The following is a 19,438-nucleotide window of genomic DNA, read 5'->3' on the forward strand; positions in this document are numbered from 1 at the left end:
TGGAAAAATGAAAATTGACTTTTTGTAGTTCATTTATTGCTTGTACACCACTCCCCGAGGATGGATGGAAGATGTAAAAGTATATTTTTTAAGTGCACCCATAAGAACACAATGTATGCTTAATCCATCAAGAAAAATATTATTAACCGTATTTTGCTAAATACAAGGAACTATTTTTAAAAGTGTATTTGAAAAAGAAAAAAAATAAAATTTTGTGTTTTTAGAAAAAAATTGTGGTGAGATCATGTACTTTTGGGTATATAAGATCACGTTCTATGTTATTTTGTTAGCATTATTAATTCTATTTATTTATGCACTAATAAATCAACTATGTTGATGGACACTCTATGCTAAACTCTCCATCCAAACGGAGCTCCAAACTCAAGATACATAAAAAAAAAAAGGTTGTTTTCCACTCTATTACAAAAACTTTTGCCATTCCAAAACTAATATTTGGACACCATTTGAAGATGCGCGATTTTGCCTGCCCAAAGGCTCCTCTACTCGACAGAAGTCCATCTTGTCCTACTTTCCCTGCCCTCCCAACCCTGAACGACTTAACAGAACGGGGAAGACGAGAGAGCGAGAGTCTGAAGCGGAGGTATTTACTCTCATCTCTCCTTTTTACTAACAGGGTAGGGCTCCCCTCTCTTTCGCTGAGGTTGTATCTGAGGGAACGAGAGATGTCTCCAATATTTATTCTTGTTCACGCAGTACCATTCCAGAGAGTCAATATGTGCACATTCAAAGAGCCATAAAGCCAACATAATTTCCTTTTTATCGAGATGAAGGCAAGAGCTACATTTGACGATTAGGTGGTAGAATGAAATCCAACCACTTCCTATATTTCGATTATGTCTACTTCTCCATCTAAAGCAACACAGCCACTATGCACCTAAACTCTATTTGTCCAAAATCCAAATTGTACCAATTGTTCCATAAAAGCAACTACTCGCTGCTCTGATAGTTTTACGTCTCTTCCGGCTTATGCAAGAATTAGCAACTGAGTTTGATTTCTGGGTCTGAATCGACTCTGAACTATATATGAAATCCAACCGCACCCTTCTCAGTATACATCTTTATTTCAGATCTATCACATGTGCCCATATCTAGCTTTTTACATAAAATCCAGAAATGTTAAAAATGTTTAATTATCTGTGGGGATACTTTTTTTTTTTTTTTTTTTTTTACGATCATTACGTTCTTCTACTGTGCATCCAACCTTGTCTCCCTAGCTTTACATTTTATCTCCCTATTGGTTTCACCCCCCCCATGGAACTTTTGAAACATGTGCATGATCTCTGTACATTTAATAACCCTCTCAATTACCTGCAATTTATTTCACTTGCTCTGTGATAATTGTTTCAAATTGTGTCATGACATGAGTAGGATATAATGCAATATGCCGAAGGATTTGAGGAATTCCAATTTTCAACTCTTCCACTAGCCATCACTTACATGTTTTCCTTATGGCATGCGTGCTCCAAGCAAAAGTCTCTATGCCTTGGAAAGACCTCGATGCCCAATTTATCGTAAACAACATACTGTTATCCATCCACCATGTGTACTTCACAAAGCACTTGATGAGGCACTAATATCTGGATACAAAGCGCGGTGAGATGGATCATGCTCGCTGCTTGTTCGACAGGATGTCTCTTAGAAACACCATCTCTTGGACTGCACTAATATCTGGATACAGGCAGAAGCGGAGCCACTTTCAAGCATTGCAAGCATTTCTCATGCACAAACAACTCGAAGCCCCGCCACACACATCACATATGTGGGCGTCCTCAGCTCATGCACCAAACTTGGCTTCATTTGGCTTGGAATGCAGGTCCATTACCAGCCCGTCAGATAGGGCTTTCACTCTTATAACTCCGTTGAGAATGGCTTCATATCATTGTACAGGGGTGGGCGATAGAGTCCCGGATGCCTGCGGGTGTTTGCAAAGATTCTTGAACCAAATGATGTTTCGTGGACTCTTGTTTTATCCGGTCTAGTGCAAAATAACTGATTATACATGGTGTCAGTTCCTTCGAGGATGATGTCTCCAAGCATTTTTCGTGACGTCCTTCATGCTTTCCAGCTCTCTAAAGGCCTGTTCTGAGGATGGGCTAGATAGGGGTGGCAATTTCAAGACCCTACCTGACTAGGTTTCACTCGGATCCGTTCAAAACATGGACCTGGACCTGGATCCTCATTATTCGACCCGACTCGATTGCCACCGCTAGGGCTAGATGGGAAAGTAATTCAGAACATTGCTGTTAAAACTGGTCTAGACCTTGATCCTTTCGTGGGATTTGCACTGATAAGCATGTACTCAAGGTGCAAGGATATCAAAGATGCATCTAAGGCATTCCATGTAATCATGGACAAAGATGTTGCGTCATGGACTGCTTTGATAGAAGCTTGTGGGGAGAATGGGAGAGGAGGCCAAGGTTTGGATGTGTTTGTTCGCATGATTGAATCTGGCATGAAGGTAGACGAGATCGCTATGACAGTGGTTGTGGGCAAATGCGCCGACCTAGCCATGCTCAAGCATGGCAGGCAGATCCATGCCCATGCAACAAAACTCGGTCTAGACGGTAGGGCACACATGGGAAATAGTTTGATGGATATGTACACGAAGTGTGGAAACCTTGATGAGGCGCTCAAGCTTTTTAGCAGGATGAAGTAGAGGAACATGGTTTCATGGACCACCATGATTGGGGGACTTGCGCACCACTTTTGACCTATTCCACGAGATGCAGAACAGCCGGTTGGAGTCCAACTCCATCACATATCCTTGAATTCTTACAGCATGCTGGCCTTCTCATAGAGGGTTAATGCATATTTGAGTCAATGGTTGTCAAGCAATGTAAGAGCACCATGTTTGCATGGTGCGCACTTACTTTCAGTGGGAGGGAGTTTCAAGGAAGCAGAGGAGTTTATTAGGAGAGCTCTTATTTCACACAGGCCATTTCTATGGCCGACCTTTCTCACTGCTTGCAAGAACCATAGGGAGTTGGAGAGAACATTACGTATTGCACAGATGATGGTGGATACAAGGACAGAAGATCTTTCCACTTTGGTTCTACTGTCAAACATTTTTGCAGTCGCAGGGAGATGGGAGGATGTAAGGAGGGTGACACAAGCAATGAAAGAGAGGGGAATGAGGAAGCAACCAGGGTGCAGCTGGATCAAAGCTGATAATCAGGTCTAAGACACTGCCAATTGGTGGTTAAAATTGCCATTGGTGGGTATAAGTACCTGCCAATGCTTTTTATTTAGTATATGTGAGAGTGTTCTACCAATGTTTGGATTTGCGGCCTTTAATACCTGTGCACTTGATCTTTGATTAAAGTTTGTCGTGTTTTCCCCATTTATGTATCTCATGCTTTATGTTTATGGATCATTCACAATTTTAGTGGGAGTGTGCTCTGCTTGGGTACTTAGAGTAGGGCATGAGTAGGGAGTTGGGCACCATAATTCTCTCCTTGACATGCGGTTATACCTTGACTAGTTGATTGAATCTGCACCCTCGGCTGGTTGTGTTTTGAGCCCATGATGCACATCAACGAAGAGGGTCCCTAGGTACCATGTCAAGGTCTGTAGCAAGGGTGGATGTTGTTTGGTTGGCCAAGAGACGAAGGAGGCTCTTGTGATGTAGGATGTTTAGGGGTCTGTGAGTATAAGTGCCTGAAAATTTGGCAAGGGAAATCCTACACAGCATGCTTGCCTCAGATTTGTGTGATTCTGGAGTTTTATTGGGTTAATTGTTTTCGGTATGTTACTTGATGCAGGAAAATAGAGAAAAAAGGCAAAAGAGTTAAGTAAACCATCAAAACATGCTAGATTTGAGTGGAACTGAATTTCCTCGCACAAGGAAGAGACTCCAAAACCCTAGATAAGGCTTGTTGTTACTGTTCATGCCCCAAAAGTCTTAGAAGCCCTAACACCCCATGCCCTTTTATTAGATTATTAAAAAACGACCAAAACGACCCCCCTCTTTAGTTACATTATAAAAATTCCTATAAGTCCCTTCACTCAAATTAAAACTAAAAAGTCCCTAACTGCAACTAACTTTAATTAAAAAACTGGAAATCCCTAAGAGACCGTAATAAACAACAACAACTAAAAATAAAGTCCTTCAAAAAAGCCGATCTTCCCCTCTTGGAACTCCTTGCGACCTTAATCATAAAAAGAGTTGTCAAAAGATGGATTGATTGGGTCAAAAGGCCCATGAGAGCTTTCTTGACTAGTCGAAAGACTGTCTGGTGTATCCCTATTAGACTCTAAACTTGGCTTGGGGAGAGCATATGGAATCCATGACTATTTGCATGGGAGACATGTGGGTTATGGATTTGTTGGGTTGATTTGGGTTTAGATGTGATCATAGGGTTGTCATGGAGTGCATGATAGAAGAATTTAGTTTTAGTGCTAGCATACTCTTCTAGTTGTTTTTCAAGTGGCTTTCAAAAGGCTTGGTAAGGAAAATAAAATGCTTTTATTGTCTATATCTAACCACTTATGTATTGTGAAGGGATATTTTTTTTAAAAAAATATTTGTTTTAAATCAAGATTTTTGGTATTATATTTTTTTTTTTTGAGATTCAAGTGGTATTATAATTTTGTTCCAAAGGAACCAATTTTGGAGCATACTGTATGCACACATACGGTTGCCTTTGACCATTTGACCAACTTGGTTCCCACTGGCCATGGGTGCCCTGTGGTAGCCAAAGGACCACGAATTTAAAAACCTATAAGTGAAGTTCATGATATGGTTGATGATCACGCAATACGTCACGACAATAGGTGAGCGTGAGAATGTGGGTGGTTGATGCCATTGAGTGAATGGATCATATGTGTGGATAGATTTGTTGTTTGAGGATGTACAACATAAACAACTTATATATCAATGATTTGATGAACGCTGAGTCAGACATGAATCACCCTCGATACCACCATTCCGGTTCCCACTAATATATGGGGAACCGGCCGAGTGTAGAACTGAATCGATGATTCTGTACAGTAAAACGACAAGTTTGTATAGTAGAATCGCCGGTTCGTCATTTTTTCCCCATCTTCAACATAAGGTTGTAGCAACAGTGAGGAATCTCAATTTTTCGTATTTTTCAGGCCTTTTCAGATCAATAATTGTAGGAAATTATTGATCATTATCTAGAAAACGAAGATTGATCCATTGCAATCTCAAATCAATTCATTTTTTCAAATTTTTATATAAAAAATTGGGGTTTTTTGAGCCACTCTAGGGTTTTCTGCCATTCTATGAAATTTGTGGCCATTCGACCACGAATTCTACTTAAATGTATTTATTCCAAATTCTGCTTGAGGTTTTCTCAGGTGTATTCATTCCATTCTTACCTAAATTTACATAAGAAAACAGTCTTTGAGTTTATTTAGTGGAATACAGTGACAATCTTTTTCTCCTTTTTCTTGAGGCTGATTGGCTATGTTAGAATTAAGTTCTATGCAATCTTTTTCTATGTACAAGACATCATTGTGGTCCTCTTTATTCCAGTTTAATATTCAAGTTTATTGTATATGCAGGCTTGAAGTTCATTCCTATTGTTCTCAGTTACTCCAGTATTTGGTCTTCTTGAAAGAAACTATCTTGGTCCCCTCATCAAGGTTCCAATTGAGCTAGTTTTACATGGCACAAACAATGAACAATCAACAGGTTTTCAAAACTTCTTCTCTGCATCTTTTCACGGAGTGTGCTGGTAACTCTTAGCTTCGGATGAGACACGATAAAATAAAACTGTTTTATGCCAGATCCAAAGCAGACCATGCTTGTCCTATAATAATTCTCGAGTTCCCATAAAGTTGTATTGTTCTTTCTGGTTTGTTGATCTGACAGACCTCTTAATCATGCAGGAAGACCACTATATTGCAACAATATCTGAGACCAATGAGAAAATCTGTTGGGGATGTGGCATGCGACTCCTGCTTCCACCTTATACCCCTATCTTCAAATGTGGATGGTGTGGTGCAATAACCGATCAAAACTTACGGGATCGCTGCTCTTCGTGGTGGAGGAGGCTGCGGGATCGTTTGCTTGTGACTGGCCTTCTCTTTTTCATGCTATTTGTCATATGCGGTGGCATATGGGCCGTGTACCCGGTGGTTTTCTCTTTCAGTTTTGGATGGATAGTTTTTCACTTGTTGACGACAGTTTCCTTTTCTATTGTCACTATTGTTAGTTTCATCTTGGTAGCATTCCAGTCTGCTGCATCACCTTTGAATGTGTTATGGGGCAGCTTAGAAGTCGTAAGAAAAGGAGCTCTTGAGAACTTCACTTTCTGCCACTATTGTGGAAAGCCAAAGTCACCCAGGATGCATCATTGCCGCACCTGCGGCACATGTATAATGGACATGGATCATCACTGCCCATTTGTGAGTTCTTCCTGCTCATTTTTTCTGGCATGCATTGGTGTTGCACGCATGTTGAAGTGATGACTTCTTAGAAAGTCCCTGTATTTTTTCTAAATGCAATTATGCTTTGTGCATCTCTTGAGCATCTAAATGCACAGTTTTAATTCATGATTTTCTTTCTAAAACCTGAAATCACCTCCTACCAGTTTAAAACAACAATGTCCATTGTCAAAGCACCTTCTATAAAGGGTAATCTCCTTGTGATAAAATTGATGAGGTCCCCTTTAGTCTGCTCACAAAGCTATTGCTGGTTACGTTACTTGTGGAATGAGTTTTTAAAATTCCTGTTAATGCAATAGGTATGCACAGTAATCACCTTAAATTATGTGGAACGGTTGCTCGATTTGCGGTTTACAAGACAATGCTCTTGACTAAATCGGGATCAGTCACCGGCTGATCCCAAGTTGGCCTGATTCCAAAGGTTATGTATTATGAAATTTTCATACAGTGTATTAATCGACCGATTTACTGTATTGATCGGTACTAATCGGCACAAATCAGCTGATTTGTGCACTAATTGGCGATTTGTTGCAAAGATTGCTCGATTTGTGCACTTATAGTGAAAAATCTATGAACACTTGAAAAATCTTGAAAATTGACGGTCTAAAAATACATTACAAGATGGACTATTTTCAAGACTCAGAATCCATTTTTTCTCATGTCCATACATCTTGAGGTCGAGATGATCGATTTGAGGATTTTTGGTCATCGAAATAATCTTTTCTATGGGTTTTAAGGGATGTGGTTTGTACAAGGCTGAGGCCCTAAACAATCAAAGTAAGGCATACCTTCAAATAGTGTCGAAAGATGTTGCTTCAGTACTAGAAATCTTTGTGATGGCCTGAAAATTTATTTTTATATTTAATTATAATATTTAAAGCTTGAAAAATAATGTAGATTGAGCAGATTTATGAACACTTGAAAATATTGAAAATTAACGGTCTAGAAAATGCATTACATGATGCACTATTTCCGAGACAAGAATTCCAAATTTTATCATGTTTATGTATCTTGAGGTCTAGATGATCAATTTGAGGATTTTTGAGCGTGCCTTAATTTGATTGTTTAGGGCCTCACCCTTATACAGACTTTTCTTTATTTAAGTATACAATAAAAGCATTTGTTTTTTGTACCTTGTGGTCATAATCATCCCTAGCCATTAGATGCAAAATTGGATGACCAGGAGGCGTACCTTTAACTACCTTCAAAGTCAAAGGAAAAGTTTCTTTAGCATTGCGGCATGTCCTTAGCCTACCGATTTCTCGTCTATCGGCTAGGGATGATGCTAATATTTTTATATCAAAGACTAGCTTGTGTCAATCATTTTATTAGATTTATTTTATCAAATCAATTGTTGGTATTTTCATTCGGGATTCAATTTCTACTAGTATGCGACCAAAGTGTGACCATTGCTTTGAAGTTGTCTTACCTTTTTTTTCGGCTGAATAAATAGGTCAATCCATTTTCTTTTGTCTTGTGTAGTTCAACGGTAGGTATCAAACTTGTGTAATATTATGTAATTTTCTTCAATTACTAGTTCACTGAAAAAATATTGCTGCAGGTGCCTAAAAATTTCATCTGAAACCCAATTTTGCCATAATATTTTTTTCGTTTGCTTATTTTATGTGATATACTTGAAAATTTTAAACATTTTTTTTACAATTTTTACAACTTTTTTGGATTTTTTGGGAATTTTTACGCAAATTACAATTTTCCGAAAAAATCGGGCTGGTAATCGGCCGATTTGGTTGGAATCAATCCGACTAATCGGGTCGGGCAAGGACCGACTAGTCGGCCTGATTCATTCTTGTAACCGCTGCTCTTTGACCAAGAAGGATCGAGTCCTATTATGTGATGAAATTGAAATTGAATTTATTACATTACTAGTTTGCAAAATAATGCTCTTGACCTACAACGATTGAAGTCCTATTGTGTGATGAAATTGAAATTGAAATTTGTTACCTTAAATTATGTGGCTCGATTTGTGGGCTTGCAAAATAATGCTCTTGATTAAGAGTGATTAGTCTTATTTTATGATGAAATTGAAATCTATTAAATTTATTAGTTTTCAAAACAATGCTCTCGATGATCGAGTGCTATTTTATGATGACATTGAAATTAAATGTTATTACATTTAGTAGAGGTATTTTATTATTCTCCTGTCATTCTACAACGGATTCTCTTGTACTTAATATTCACCAAACTTGTATGGGCTTGAAAAACCATGTATATATTGATTCGTCCGAGTCATGTTTTCTTGAGTCTCGCAACACTTAGTATTGAGGAAGTTTAGTTTTTTTGTCTTTTTGTGTTAGTCATATTATTTTCTTCCTATTATTTCCGTTGTGAATGAGCTTTATTCTTTATAATGCCTACTAGGTTTGTTCCTGTTTTTGCAGATTGGAAATTGCATAGGAGCAGCAAATCACCATAACTTCATTATATTCCTGGCACTTGTAGTAATCAGCAATCTTTATGCATTTATAATGTCAATAATGGCCAGTGCTTATATCTGGCCATCTCTTGGTCATGAGGCCTTTGGTTCTGTTGCAAGATTGAGGATGCTTGATGTTGTCGGAATCTTTAGTGAACTGGCACGTGCTTTATCAAGCGCTGCACTACTCTTGTCTTTGAGAGGAATGGTGCTTATGTATCTGTGTATTGCTAGCTTCTCTGTGCAACTGGGAATATGCTTATTGTTGTGGCAGCAACTACAGCTGATTTATGAAGGACGGACATACATAAATCACATGGGTTATTGGAATGGTGGGACCAATGAAAGGGGTTGGCAGAATATCCGACAGTTTTTTGATTCTCAGAAATCAGTATTCCTGTTCGTATGTGGTTCCATGAGGTCTGCTGAAAAGACTCACAAGAGATAGGCTGCCGCCCCCTCCTTAAGATCATCATCATCAAAGGAATGTTCTTAGTTTTCTTTTGCATGTGATTGTTATGGTGAGGATGGGACGGGAGGTTGAGAGGGTCCAACTGCTACAAAGTCATGCGTGCCAAGTCTTGGGCACGTTAACGATAGAAAATGGAAAAGAGAAAAAAGTAGTCTGTACAAGAAGGGAAAAGGCAAACGACTGCAAATTACGGAGCACTTAATCGGGCCCCTTTGAGTGGCTCTGCTCACATGAAAGAATAAAACCAAACGAGCAAACAGACCGGGATTTTTACCAAAAATTAAAATTAAAAGGGTATGGTATTTTTTTCATTTTGTTTGTATTGGTGGGACCAGATTTTACCTTGGCTTGGCGGCCAAAATTCAAACTTCCTGTACCTCCCATGCTTACATATCGAACTTATTGTGAGAGAATTGGGTGTTGCCTGAGAACTTCCCACTCTACTCGTACAGTGCACAAGATTATTGCCTTTCTCCTCCGATAAGTACGTAACGAAATGAATTTTTTGTTGTCGTGAGCTGCTTTTTCTTTGAACCATCAGCAGCCAGGGCAGGGTAAATGAAAATTAAGAGGATATGATGCGGCGGTGCCGTCACGCTGTTAAAATAAAATGGAAATGTATTATTCTCTTTTTGGCTAGTTTAGCCCAAGCCAAATTCCTAAAGGTTACACCCTGTATATGGGGTATTATAAAAAACACCTTATAAAATAGTTTGAGTTATACTTAGAAAGGGTTGTGAACCGTTAAAATTGTCATAGTTGCCTCTTTAATTATTGAGTATCCAATGCAATGGTTGTATCATAGTCTAATGCAAAGACACTCCTAGAAAACCATGTTTGTGGTAATTTTACACACTCAGTCTCTTCATCTCAATAATCAATTCCTCCCAGAAAAAAAGTTCAATGTGAACTTTAGATATCGTCAAAATGAGTCCCCTCCAAAAATGAATTTAGACCATTCATTTTGTGAATTTCAAGATCTTAGTATTTGTAAATTCAAAATCATTTTTTTTTCTTTAACATTGTTCATCTAATTATAATAAAGCCATCCAAAAAAATTGGAAATGAAAAAAATTCTTCTAAGGCCTAGATCTAAGCATCTCACTAAAATGAATGGCCTATGTTACTTGAGCTAAAAATATACTTTTTAGGTTGTGTTTTCGAGTTTTTCTTTTTTTTTGATTGTTCATTAGAATGAAAAGAGTGTATATTTCAAAATTTGGATCAAACAAATGGCCATAATATAGTTTTTTAAGGTTATTGCATCATATTATTATACAACGGTTGCATGAAATCATTGCCCTTAATTATTCAATATTCATAAAATGAGTATGGGTGATATTTTTACTAAGGTTAATCATGGAATGAAGTTCTCGGTACTATCTTTTAGTGAATGTTCCAAATGAGTAATGATCGTATAGGACCATCCCCCACTCATGTGTGTTGGACCCCAAAGGATCACCATTAAAGTTGGTATGGATCTCTAGAAAAGTTATCACATGGGTGTGAGACTTGACTTTTATATAGATCCGTACTAAATTTAATGGTGATCCTTTGGGGTCCTATACACATGGGTGGAGGAGGGTTCTATACGATCACTTCTCATTCCAAATATACCATTATTGAGATGATTAATCTACTTTTTGTCTTTTAGTGCAAACATCGATACTATTTTTTTTAATAATAAAAATACTCTAACTCATTTTCATTGAATCAAAAGTCGGCGAGTCGAACCGGACTCGCTCGATTCGACTCGGGAACCGGCAGACCCCTGCTGGTTCCAATGAAATACCGAAAATCGCTCGATTCTAGAGAAGAACCACCATGTGACGTCATGAATCTCTCGATTCTTCGATTCATGACGTCATGGCCCACCATTTCTTCAATGGGTATTTTTGTAAATTTTAAAAATTATAGAAACCTAAGGTCCGCACACCTCGCTGCATGACTTTCCTTGCCACATGACTTTCCTCATGTAGACTTTAAGTAAAAGACTAAAAAGGCAATAGATAAGCCCAAAATGACATATTTGGAAGTATTAATAAAATATATGTAGACTTATAACCTCGTTGAGATTATGACCCTTAATAGAGCATAATGACATATCAGAATTCGTATAACCAACCCAAATAGTTGAAAAAAGGCTGTACACATACACATACACATATATACATGCACACATACTAGTAGACACCATTCTAATGGTGTTATTAAAATTTCCTACTCCAAAGCTTATTCTATTCAAAATTTTTGGGGTAGAAAAATTCTAAGATCACTATCAAAGTGGTGGTAGGAATGACTTCATGTTACCGTGTCATTGCAATATAACGACACCGCACTTCTAGAAAATCAAGTTTGTGACATTTGTGTGTCCCCAACTTTTGTACCCATATGCCCTTTCACCCCAAAAAATCATTCCTAAATAATAATAATAATAATAATCTTTGCCCACAATATGGTTAAAATAAGTCCCCTCCAACAATGAACCTAGACAATCCATTTGCCAAATTTCAAGATATAAGCCTTTACAAACTTGAAATCAAAAGTATCGTTTAAGCAATTTTAATCTAATGATAATAAAACTATTTGAATATTTTGAAGAAAAAAAATCCTTCTAAGAACTAAATTTAAGATTATCACTAATATGGACGGCCTATATTAATTGGGATAAAACTAGACTTTCTAAGATGTGTTTTCAAAATTTGCTTTTTTATGATTGCTCATTAGATTGAAAATAATACACATATTTAAAATTTGGGGTCAAACAGGTGGTATTAATATAGACTTTAAAGATTGTTTTAATATATTACTATAGAATTGTTGCGCGAAATCACTCCTCATGTAGCTGCCTTCCTTCTACAACCTTATTTGTAGAAGTAAAGTTGCGATGTTCTATATCAGTTATTTTAGTTGGACGATATTGATTTAAAGTTTATTTTAAAACAATATCACAATATTACGCATCTTTTAAGTCAATAGTGAATCCACACCATCTAAATTAAAAGGGTTTGTATTAATGCAACTTTATTTTTAGGAGTGAGGTTGATGTGTGAAATCTACACGTTACAGTTAGACTTAAATTATTCATAGTTTAATATAATTAGTTTTGAACTTTCAATATATTAAGTCAATAATCCAAGCAAATAGAGAGATTGAGGAAGATTTTGTGTATAGAATTAATGTTGGGTGGGTGAAGTGAAGATGTATAACCATAATTTTATATGATCACTGCATACTTATGAAACTGAAGGGAAAGTTTTATAGGACAACTGCGAGACCCACTACGTTTTCTGGGATAGAATGGTGGACGGTAAAAAAAAACAACATACCCATAGGAGAGTGAAGCAGAGCTGAAGATGTTGAGACAGATGAATGACAAGACAAGAAGGGATATAATTCGAAATGAGTATATTCATGAGAACTTAGATGTGGCTCCAATATGCAATAAGATAAGTGAAAGTAAACTTAGATGAGTTAGTTATATGCAACGCAGACCTAATACAATATTAGTTAGGAAGTACGAGTTGGTTCAAGTTGAATGTTAAAAAAAACAAAAAATAGGCTAAAAAAGATATAGTTAGAAGTAGTGAGAAAAAAAAACAAAAAGATTTATAGTTTAACTAAAGGTGTGATAATTAATATAGTAAAATGGGAGACCACAACTGTCAAAATAGTTCATCATCATTTTAACATTTTCCCACTTAATTAGGGTTGGCTACAACTCTCAAAATATTTAAAAAAGATAATTAGTTTGGAGCCTAGTGGCATCGTGGGTATAAATACTTTGTACTCCAAAAAATCCACCGATGGTTCTCATCCCTAGGTAGAGGTGACAATAAATCAAGTACAGGTTAGATCCGATTGGACTTGAACCCAAACTTGAATAGTATTTGAGTCCAAGTTTTGGACACATCTATCAGGTCCAAACGTTGAACGCATACCCGGACCCGTATTGGGTCCGGGTGCATTGCCACCCTATCCCTAAAGGATGAAGTTTCTATAAGGCTGCAGCCCTATTTATTGACATTGGACTGCAACCATCAATGCACACTCCCTGATTTGGAAAACAGGGGCTTCCGATTGCCTCGCTCATTATTAAATTATCCGTTTCTTCCCATTTGGCCATGGCTTCTTCTCTCTTATATGAAAGCCAGAAACCCTAATGGCCATGGCTTATTTTCTTCTCCAACGTTTCTCTATTTCTAACTGTACAATTGGCCATGGCTTCTTCGGAGAGTATCACATACATAATCGTTCATTTCAATGAGAATTGGTACTAATATTGAAAACCATAAAAGAGGGGGGAAGATGGGGAAAGGCAGGAGGAAAGGAAGTGTTGAAACGGATAAGAGAGAAGAAGCCATGTCCATTTGTAGAGTTTGAGAGAGAGAACTGTTGGAGAGAAAAGAAGCCATAGCCATTAGGGCTTCTGGTTTTCGTACAAGAGAGAAGAAGCCATGTACGTGGCTTCATTTCAATAAGAATTGGTACTAATATTGAAAACCTTTGCACAAATTCAACACATGAGAAAGTTCATATTTCTTCAAGGTAACTACACAATTTTTGCAAGTATTTAGCATATCCAAGAAGAAAGGCAGGAGGAAGATTATCACCATAAAAAGAGGGGGGAAGGAGTATGGCGAAAAGAGAACCATTGTTTAGTTCCCAATTCACATAAGCACACGCATAGAGAGAGAGAAGCAAGTAAAACTTAACATATACATTCAACATACCCATACTAAGGAAAAGCAAAAAGACTAAAACCAACAGGTTCAGCCCCAAATTAACAGTGTAACAGTATCAGCCCAAACAACCATAACTCCCGAAAAGGAAATACAGAATAAGAACAAAACAATTAAACTACTGAGTGTACAACTATAAAAAACCCAACAAAACGATGTAAATCTTCAAAGTTCAAGCAGCAACCTCATCAACTGGATGTTCCACTCAATCCCAAATAGTATGATGAGATATGGAGAGAGAGAGAGAGAGAAAGAGAGAGAGAGAGAGCAAGGGAAACAACTTACATTCAAGTCCCGCTTTCTCTATCTCACTAGGCCTCTTGGGGCTCCTCATCATCCGCAATTGTCTTGATATTGCTGATACTCAGACACCAAATCGTTCATATTGCTCTCAGCCTCAGTAAACTCCATTTCATCCATTCCCTCACCAGTATACCCATGCAAGAAAGCCTTCCTCCTAAACATGGCAGTGAACTGCTTACTACTCCCCTAAACATCTCCTGAATCGAAGTAGAATTCCCAATAAAAGTTGACGCCATCTGCAACCCAGGTGGTGGGATATCACAAACAGTTGATATCACATTGTTAGGGATCCACTCAACAAAGTAAGATGAGTTCTTGTTTTGAACCTTGATCGTTTGCTCATCGACTTCTTTAGTGGACATTTTGCCTCTAAACATAGCAGAGGAGGTTAGATATCGCCCATGGCAGGGTCAGCAGCACACATCATGTTCTTGGCACCCCACATTTATTGGGTTAGTTCAGGGACAGTGAGGGCTCGTACCGCTGGGAACCACGAGAGGTGAGGCGGGTGAAGCCAACCATGAAGAAATGGAGACGAGGGAAGAGGATGAGGTTCACAGTAAGCTTGTGCAGGTCGAAAGTAAGCTACCCAGGGAAACGGCAGCGAGTCACACCAAACATGGTGGCTGAGATCAGGTGGTTCTCCAACTACGAAAAGAGAGAGAGAGAGAGAGGGCTTCATTACTAAGAATGAGAATGAACATTGCATAAAAAAAAAGAAAACAAAATGAATTGTGCATGGATTAACCAATGGAAATAACAAGAAAGTAGGTTTTGATCTTTAGTCTTGTCCATTAAAAGTGAAAATACAACCCCAAGAAAGAAAACACAGAACAAGGGCAAGTAATATTCAGGAATTATGATTGGAAAAGGAAGTAGGTTTTGATCTCAAGAATGAAAATTTTGATTCCAAAAATGTAGAAACAAAGGAGGAAATCAGACTATGACATCCATCATGACCCACACATAAAAATATTTTGGAAAGCACAAAATGAAGAAAGAAGCATAATCCAGTTTAAAAAACGGATCGGTGCGGATCAGACAACCCAAAAACCCATCCGGATCGGTGAATCGGCGGTTCGGATCGAGAATTGGCCGAATTCAGCAATAAAAAATCCAAAAAAATTATTAAAAATCATTATAAATGTTTTTTTTAGGAATCCAAAAGAAATGGGGGTACTACATTATTAACTTTCATTTTTTTCATCAATATGCAAATATTGAGAAGTTCTTTCCCTGTATGAACTTATGTTAACATTAAATTATTACATGGAATTTTATTTTTATAATTATATGTAATTAAAGATTAATTATATGTACTTTATGTTTGTATATTATAAAAAAGAAATACATATAATTAATCTTAAAAATAAATAAATATAATTAATCTTAAAAAGAATTATATAGACCATTTCATTTGATAGACGTCCTTGTATAAGAGAGAGATCTATTTATAGAGCATTTAATTTATACATCATTGTACATATGAGAGAGAGAGCGCTATTTATAAATTATTTAATTTACTTTAATGATGTTCGCACTCACGTATTTTCAACGCACACTGTATGATGATATAAAAGGGTTTAAAAAGTCGCTGTGCACTGCAAAGGGTGTGCGTTGAATTATCCCACATCGAAGCTTTAAAGGCGAATTCATTATTATAAAAGGTTTGTGGCGCGTGCACCTTAATGATTGCATGAGTGGGACGTGTTTGACACACAATGACAACTGACAAAGGCAAGAAATGTGGGCAACATAGGCCCTCAATTTTGAAAAAAAATTCCTGAGCTACCCTTCTAAACAAGTACAAAAAAAATAAAAAAAAATGTACTGTTTAGTGTAGCAAATCGAATTGTTTACTGCAGCAAATCAGTTGGCTGGATCCGGAACGGTCCAGTTGATACCCGATCCGGATCAACCATGCATAACTTACTGTAGCAAATTGGTGATCCGGAACGGTCCAGCCGATACGCGATCTGGATGGCCCGATTCCAGATCGGGTTGCCAATTTTTAAAACAAAAAAAAGGTAGCAATGCTTGAAACCTATTAAGTAAACAATATACAATAATAACATGAGCATTATAAAAGAAAACTAATAGCAAAACAAAGTGTCACTTACAACTAGGAGTGGTGAGCTTGATGTTCCTGAAAATAGATATCATAGAGACCTTCATTGTTGAGGACCATGCACCCATCTACATTCTCCACAAGCTGGTGTACAGAGAGAGTGGCACTGTATGGCTCGACAATAGTGTCTGAGACTTGGTGATGGGAACATATGGCTCGACAACAGTGTCTGAGACCTTTTGTGATGGGAACATAGAGAAGGAAAGCATCATCCTGTCTGGGTACACCTCCCTAATCTTAGAGATTAATAAGATGCCCATTCCAGAGCCAGTTCCTCCACCTAGAGAGTGGCAAACTTGGAAACCTGTTATATGTTTGCACAACCATATCAGTATAGGATGTCCATTAACAACATTTGCTAGAGGCACTACAAAAGTAGAGAGCTGTGAGGCACTCGTTGAGAGAAACGAAGTAAAGATCTAAAATATAAAAGAACACAAATGGCTTATTAGAATTAGCAATAGTATCTCTAACGACAACAGTGGCATCTTGAGGAATGACATCCTTTATAGTTTCAGGGAGGTCCTCAAATTGAAGACAAGAAAAAACAGCAGGGTTGGCAAATGGTTACCACCATCTGAAGGCTCAATCAAACTAATGTTCATGGTTGTTCTTTGGGAAATCCTATCCTGCATGTTATGGTGGAATTGTGAAGGACCATAATGGAACTCTCCTTTTAACCTTTTTTGAGGATGGTGTAGAACTACAGCTAATGATGGTGAGGTGAGGGTGTTCGTTGAGGGACTCAAAACTTCTCCCAGCCAATCGTAGTATGGTTCATGTTGAAAGGGGCTTTTTGAACACCATTAGGTGGGAGGGAAGTGCAATTCAACGATGTTTATAAGGAATCTAATGTGGAAGTCGACATTTACCCAAAGGACTGTCCAAAAGAATGCTAGAAGTTAATAGATTTTAGTTTTATGTTTCGAGAAATTTGTGTAAACATTCTTGGACTGCCTCTCCTATATGTTGTAATTCTATTATGCATTGCTCAAAGTCACCTGTTAACACCCAAAAAAAACATAACAGAAATTCCAACTATAAATTCTTTCTTTTGGCTCACAGAGGCTACTACTTGGCTTTAAGAATATCAATACTTTGTATAAACCCAGGTCCTTCGGCTTCCCTTCCTCCAAAGATGCCATAGTAAAGCAGCCAGCGAAAAGGTGCCATTATACAATCCTGATTTTACGCATGGGAAGTCTCATCCGTTCTTCTAGAAGCTGAATTACAGTTCTAGGTAGGAGTCATTATAATACTGATTGTTGCAGGCTCGACACCATAGTTTTTCCACAAATTTACAGTGCAAGAAAAGGTGGTTAATGTACTCCCTCATACCCTTAAAATATCAGGGATATATTTGTTCTGATCATTCTTCTTAATATACATTGAACACAAAGAACAAGTAAGTTCTCAATGTGGGAAAGATTGGGAATCACAAAAAATAAACAAATTGCTTAATATGCATTGGGAAGAAAATCATGAAGGGAAAATTTCAAGAGAATAGGGATCAACTAGAATAATAAAAATCTAGAGATCAGAAGTTCTGGAAGGCCATTGGAGTAGTAGAGAAAATTGGTTAAAGAAGTAAAAAAGAAAATTATCAACTACCTAGAAAAATACAAAATGGTACAGGAGCTTGTTAAATAATCCATAACAATCCCAGAAAAATAAGGTATACAAGACACATTTACCAAATAAAAATAAATCATTTGCATTGAGCAAGTAAATTTTGACATTACAAAAAGAAATTTATGCTTAATAATGACCATTTGCTACTAAAATGCAAATGTTCAACAACAAAACAACCAGATCAACGAGCAAAAGCATGCAGAAAATAGTGCACAGATCAATCAAGAAGAATATATCAATAACAAAAGAAAGGAAAATAGAGGAAAACCAGAATATATCAATAACAAAAAAAAGGAAAATAGAGGAAAACCAAGGAAGTTGATCACAAAAAAATGCAGACAAGTAACTATATTGGGTGCAGATTAAAAATGGCGGAGCCAGAAAGTAGACCAAGAAAACAAACATGCGCAGAACCATGAAAAATAAATGAAAAATTTAAACTGGAAGAAGAAATGTGCATAATCTCAGAACATTTTCCTAGTAAAAAAACTAGAAAAATCATCACACAAAAATTCAAACCAGAGTAAAGTACCCCCATGCCATGGAAAATCAGGAATACGAAATGTTACAGAACATGAAACAAACAATAAGAAGCAAAAAGTGGCAGAAATCCCTCAGAACAACAAAAGGAAAGCAAATCATAACAAAAAACTATAAAAATGAGAAATATAATACACAAGATAACTCGCCTTGCAATAAATCTCAGTTCTCAGCCTCCTTCATCGCAACGTCCAGGACAGGGACAGAGTCAATAAGCTCTGCTCCTCCAGTGTAATGGCCCGTCGCCCAGTTGTTTTCAGCACCAGATTGCGCAAAAACAAAGTTATCAGCCCTGAAAATTTGGCCATAAGGCCCAGATCGCACACTATCCATGGTCCCTGGTTCCAGATCCATGAGCACAGCCCTCGGAACAAACCTTCCACAACTCACTTAATTATAGTAAAATTCACTCTCTCGAGTCGCAGATTTGAGTCTCCATGTAGCAACCAGTTGAATCAATACCATGCTCTGTACAAACAACTTCCCATAACTTAGCACCGATCTGGTAACCACACTAGCCACCTTGAATGTGCAGATTTTCATTTTAGGTACTCCTTGAATGGGTAAATTGAATGGGTGAGAAAGCGTTGGATCAAAGGGCCAGGGTATCAAGATGGGAGATAACACTCAAGAGGGATTCGGTGGGAAAATGGAAATTTTAGGGAAAAAAATTCAAACAAATGGCGCGGCTTACCCGGGCTCTAAGGTCCACCGATTAATGTTGACCTCCATTTCACAAAATCCTTACCGTC

General features: G+C 37.5%; 2 protein-coding genes and 1 pseudogene across 8 annotated transcripts; 2 read left to right on the forward strand and 1 right to left on the reverse strand.

Annotated features, from left to right (window-relative positions):
- Positions 1 to 338: 338 nt before the first annotated feature.
- LOC18440507 (DHHC-type zinc finger family protein) lies at positions 339 to 9,772 on the forward strand. 6 transcript variants are annotated; one of them, XM_006850651.4, is made up of 4 exons: positions 339 to 601; positions 5,551 to 5,680; positions 5,878 to 6,396; positions 8,835 to 9,772. In XM_006850651.4, exons 2-4 carry the CDS (start codon positions 5,654 to 5,656, stop codon positions 9,315 to 9,317), a joined length of 1,029 nt encoding a protein of 342 aa, XP_006850714.3. In that variant the 5' UTR covers positions 339 to 601; positions 5,551 to 5,653; the 3' UTR covers positions 9,318 to 9,772. The 6 variants fall into 6 exon arrangements, with proteins under 6 accessions (XP_006850714.3, XP_020526806.2, XP_020526802.2 ...); XM_020671147.2 differs by having other exon boundaries at positions 473 to 815; XM_020671143.2 differs by lacking the exon at positions 339 to 601 and adding an exon at positions 2,865 to 3,235.
- LOC148783966 (pentatricopeptide repeat-containing protein At2g34400-like) lies at positions 2,315 to 2,677 on the forward strand. The gene has a single exon (XM_088846564.1). It carries the CDS (start codon positions 2,315 to 2,317, stop codon positions 2,675 to 2,677), a length of 363 nt encoding a protein of 120 aa, XP_088702690.1.
- Positions 9,773 to 14,262: 4,490 nt separating the features above from the next.
- On the reverse strand, positions 14,263 to 19,091 carry LOC18440514 (tubulin beta-8 chain pseudogene; annotated as a pseudogene). The gene is made up of 3 exons (XR_016040590.1): positions 18,836 to 19,091; positions 16,586 to 16,818; positions 14,263 to 15,034 (listed from the first exon to the last, which is right to left on the reverse strand). The product of XR_016040590.1 is annotated as a tubulin beta-8 chain pseudogene (transcript).
- Between the last annotated feature and the right edge of the window lie 347 nt (positions 19,092 to 19,438).

Source organism: Amborella trichopoda, chromosome 1 (assembly GCF_054954075.1).
Source record: "Amborella trichopoda isolate Santa Cruz 75 chromosome 1, AtrichopodaSantaCruz75HAP2 v2.0, whole genome shotgun sequence".
In the NCBI taxonomy this organism is placed as follows: domain Eukaryota; kingdom Viridiplantae; phylum Streptophyta; class Magnoliopsida; order Amborellales; family Amborellaceae; genus Amborella; species Amborella trichopoda.